At 39.7% G+C, this 4,050-nt stretch overlaps 1 protein-coding gene across 1 annotated transcript in view; it reads left to right on the plus strand.

Annotated features, from left to right (window-relative positions):
* The first annotated feature begins 1,227 nt into the window (after positions 1-1,227).
* Positions 1,228-4,050, plus strand: part of il1rapl1a (interleukin 1 receptor accessory protein-like 1a) — a 92,896-nt gene continuing 90,073 nt past the window's right edge. The window contains exons 1-2 of the mRNA XM_020609277.1: positions 1,228-1,259; positions 1,893-2,168. Coding sequence (XP_020464933.1) covers positions 1,228-1,259; positions 1,893-2,168 — 308 coding nt within the window. The remainder of the gene's footprint in view (positions 1,260-1,892; positions 2,169-4,050) is intronic.

Here is a 4,050-nt window from a genome sequence, read left to right on the forward strand (position 1 = left end):
GAAACAGCTGAATGAAGCCTCCAATGTCCCTGCTGATAAGCAGATTGATATGCAAAGAGGGCAGAGGAGTTACCTGCTGTATTCAGTGGAAATGCACCCTAATGTTAGAGAAGGAATAGTTGCTGCTGGTATAGTGTTTCTCTTATGGTCTCTTATTTATTGATTAAATGTGTGTACATGTGTATGTGTGTAGAGTATAGGTGCACAAAATATATGTGCGTTGTTTGTTTTTTTGTGAAAGCGGCATGTGTTTTTTCCTCATTCTACTGATAAATCAAGTATAGGACATAAATTTTTAATAGTTTTCAGTTTAAAGTTGTGAAAAGTGCATGTGAACACATATGAGAGTACACATGCCTGCTTACATCTATAGGAGCTCTGTGGTCATTATTGGGAGTGATAATAAGACACGCTGCCCCACCACCATCACCACCATCACACACAGGCACACACACTTTTCTGCTTCTCTGACACTAATATGTAAATGTGCACACATTTTGTGACTAAGCCTGCTGGTAATTAACAGACATAATTAGGCAGACATCCATTCATAGTATAGGGAATGTACACATGTGTGCGCACGTGCACGCACACACATACACAAATTGCTTCTCTGGTAATTAAGAGTATTAATTACAAGCATAGCTGTTCCCATGAGGCTCTGTATCACTCACAGACTGGCATATAGCACGGTTCTTATTACTTTATCTCACCATCACCCCTTCTCTCTTTCTCATACAATCTCTCTTGTTACACATGCACATGATACTCTCTAATATATACCTGCTAGATAAACAAATCATAGTTAATTAGTCAGAGATGCATAGCTGGCCATAGGTTAACCTCTGGCAGATTCAAAATAATGAGAGATCTGATCGCTGCCACCAGAACAGGCCAGTGTGCCTGAGGGGGTTCTCCTCATGTCTTTGATTTTTGTCAAATTTCAGCTGCTGTGCCCTCCTTTTCCTCATCTGCACTTTGTTATATGGAGCAACTGAAGTATACATTTGACTAATTAGGCTGGGAGATACAGTTTTCATCTGTGTTGTTATCTTGTGATTTTTTTCTGTACAGTGAGATACTCTCTCTGTAGTATACACACTAACCTAGTTGGACATGTAGGCCAGGCCATCTCAGTCCAGTTAGGGTAGAGTGACATGCAATATGGGAAAAATGGATGACTGCTGAGCTAGCCAGTTAATTCAGGACCCAAACATTGAGACAAAAATGCCTAAGGACAAATATCCATCCATTGAACTGTTAGAAAAGGAACACACCCTGCTGGAAGAGCTTGAGACATATTCCCAGTTATAGCCTTGTACTTTGTGGCACTGGAACTGCGGTGCATCCTCAGCACAGAGAGAAACTTGACATCATTTATGGAGATATTTTACACTTCATTCCCAAATGTCAGCGTGGTTTCACTTTTTGATATTACAGGAGATCATCTAAACTGTCTCGGCAGAGGCCAAGGTGGTACACATGCCCTGAATGTGCAAACAGTGTCAGGAGAGGAGAGGAGATGTGCCTACCAGTGACACTGCACAGTGAAACAGCAGTCCTCCAAAAGCTCACACATAGTATTGAACAGGACAAACTACATTCATATCCATGCATTGCATTTGCATGCATTGTTATATTGCATTGCAAACTGTGTAGTGTTTTAGGCATTTGTAAACTGTGTAGTGTGTCATTATTAGTAAAGCTATTTCATGGAGTGTTTTCTAATAAATAAAATAGGATTATTGTGGGTACTTTATGTCGTGTAATCTTCATTCCTTTCATACAGTATGCTCATGTAAAGTAACTTTAAGATGCTAATATTGTTTTGCTGTAAATATAGTATTGTGCTGTAATCACTCTGAAGCCGTAAAGCTTTTACTTTTTTGCAGCCTTATATGGTCAGTGGATTACCTAAAATACCGGGTGCTACAAGGTGAGCCAGTACGGCTGAAGTGCGCTCTGTTTTATGGTTATATTCGGGCCAACTACAGCCAGGCACAGAGTGTGGGTCTCAGCCTCATGTGGTACCGCAGCTCTGGCTTGGGCCACAGCGACTTTGAGGAGCCCATCTCTTTTGATGGCGTGCACATGAGCAAGGAGGAGGATGCCATCTGGTTCAGACCTGCTGACCTCCAGGATGTGGGCCTCTACTCCTGTGTCTTACGGTAGGGGGAAGGAAAGACAGATAATGCTGGGGATGCATTAAAATTTTATTTTAACAAGTTATGTAATTGTGTTTTACTGTAGTTTATTAATCTGTATTTGCTTTCTTGCTGAGATTGGATGAGAAGACTATAAAAAGCAAACTGCTCTCTAAAAAGTTCAATAATATGTCTATAGGTGCCTCTAACTGTTCTTACTGATTCAGTGTTATCACCATTTAATCTGTACACAAGCAAACATGTAAAATGACATAGAGTATAGTTGCTTAAGCTTCTGTATGATTTAAGAAAATAATCACTTCACAAGTTGGCATTTTTATTTTTCTATGTGAGATTAAATAAACCAGATACAACAGGTAAATTTAGAGATGCAGGTAGGGGAACATTTGAAATTTGGACAGTGTCAAACTAGCTTTTTCCCCATGCTGACACACTTTATGCTAAGCTAGGCTCTTGCACCATTTGTAACTGTTCAGGAAAAGCATTTCTGTATCCTCAAATCGGAGATACAGTATGTTGTTTCTGATAATAATAAAAAAGGATGTCAAGAATATTCTTGAAATAGGTTGAATCATCTATATATTATACTGAGTGATCATTCTTATTTGTTCAAATAAAGTTAAACAAATTTTAAAATGTCAATTTAATCCTTACTTAAATGGCCAAGAAAAACTCACTTTTCCAAAAGTCAGTTTTCCATTATTTCAAAAATAAGGTAGAAGGTAAAGGTTGTCATTGTTGTTGTTGTTGGTGGTGGTGTGTGCATGCGTGCGTGTGTGTGTGTGTGTGTGTGTGTAGATAAATGAACAAAGGCCAACAACTAAACACCAACTCAAACGATCACCCACACATACTCATGCACTTTAGTGGGCCATTACAGACACACTCTCCCTAATACAAGATGCATAATTATGTGGCAGTAACTTATTAACCTTTGGAGTGGAGAACATCCCTCAGTAAATGGCTCACTGCAGTGTTTTGTTCCAGAGAGTTTTTAATAAACCCTGCTAAAGGCCTCTTAAAGACCCAGAGAGGCTTGCAGGATACAGTGAGTGTGACTGGGGGGAGTGTGTCTGTGTGCAGTGACACCCCAGCTTTACTGCACTTCATTATTGCATTCTGTAGGCACAATCTGGCACAAATACACTACCAGTGTTGTCTCACTGTAAATTAATATTGTCTTTGATTATTGATAATTTCTTATAGCAGTGCATTGCTTCAATTCAAATGTTATGTTTGAATTGTATAGCATAGCTATACAGTTGTAAGAACAAATTCTACACTTTGAACAAATTCTACAACTATTAAAATGCCTCCAAGAGGGAAAAGAGCTAATAAATCAGAAGCGAATGAGGATGTTGAAGCAGAAGAGGATTATATTTCAGCGGCGCAAGTAACAGAGATGTTGAGTCAGCAGAAGCAGATGTACACCGCACTGTTGAGCCAACAACAAGACAACTTCAAAGGTTTTGTGCAACTACTTATGGAGACAAATAACAAGAGACTCGACGACATCACCAGAGAAATACAGGAGATAAAAACGAGTTTGCAGTTTACCCAGCGAGATGTGGATGTGATTAAAGCAGCCATGGGTGAACAGAAAATACAAACCAAGGAAACAAGGGAGGATGTCTACAGAACCTGTGAGAGTTTAATAGCCATAATGGATAAAATGGAGCATTTGGAAGTACAGTCCAAGTGGAAAAAACCTGATCTTTGAGGGAATCAAGGAGTCAGCTGGAGAAAGCTGGACGGAAGCGGAATGTAAGGTGAAGGAAATACTAAAGGATAAACTACAAATTCATCAAGAAACTGAGATGGAGCGGGCTCACAGAGTCGGGAAACCTTCTGATCGGGGACCGAGGGCGGTGATGGTAAAGTTGAT

The sequence above is a fragment of the Monopterus albus genome, unplaced genomic scaffold (genome assembly GCF_001952655.1).
Source record: "Monopterus albus unplaced genomic scaffold, M_albus_1.0 scaffold99.1, whole genome shotgun sequence".
Taxonomy (NCBI): Eukaryota; Metazoa; Chordata; class Actinopteri; order Synbranchiformes; family Synbranchidae; genus Monopterus; species Monopterus albus.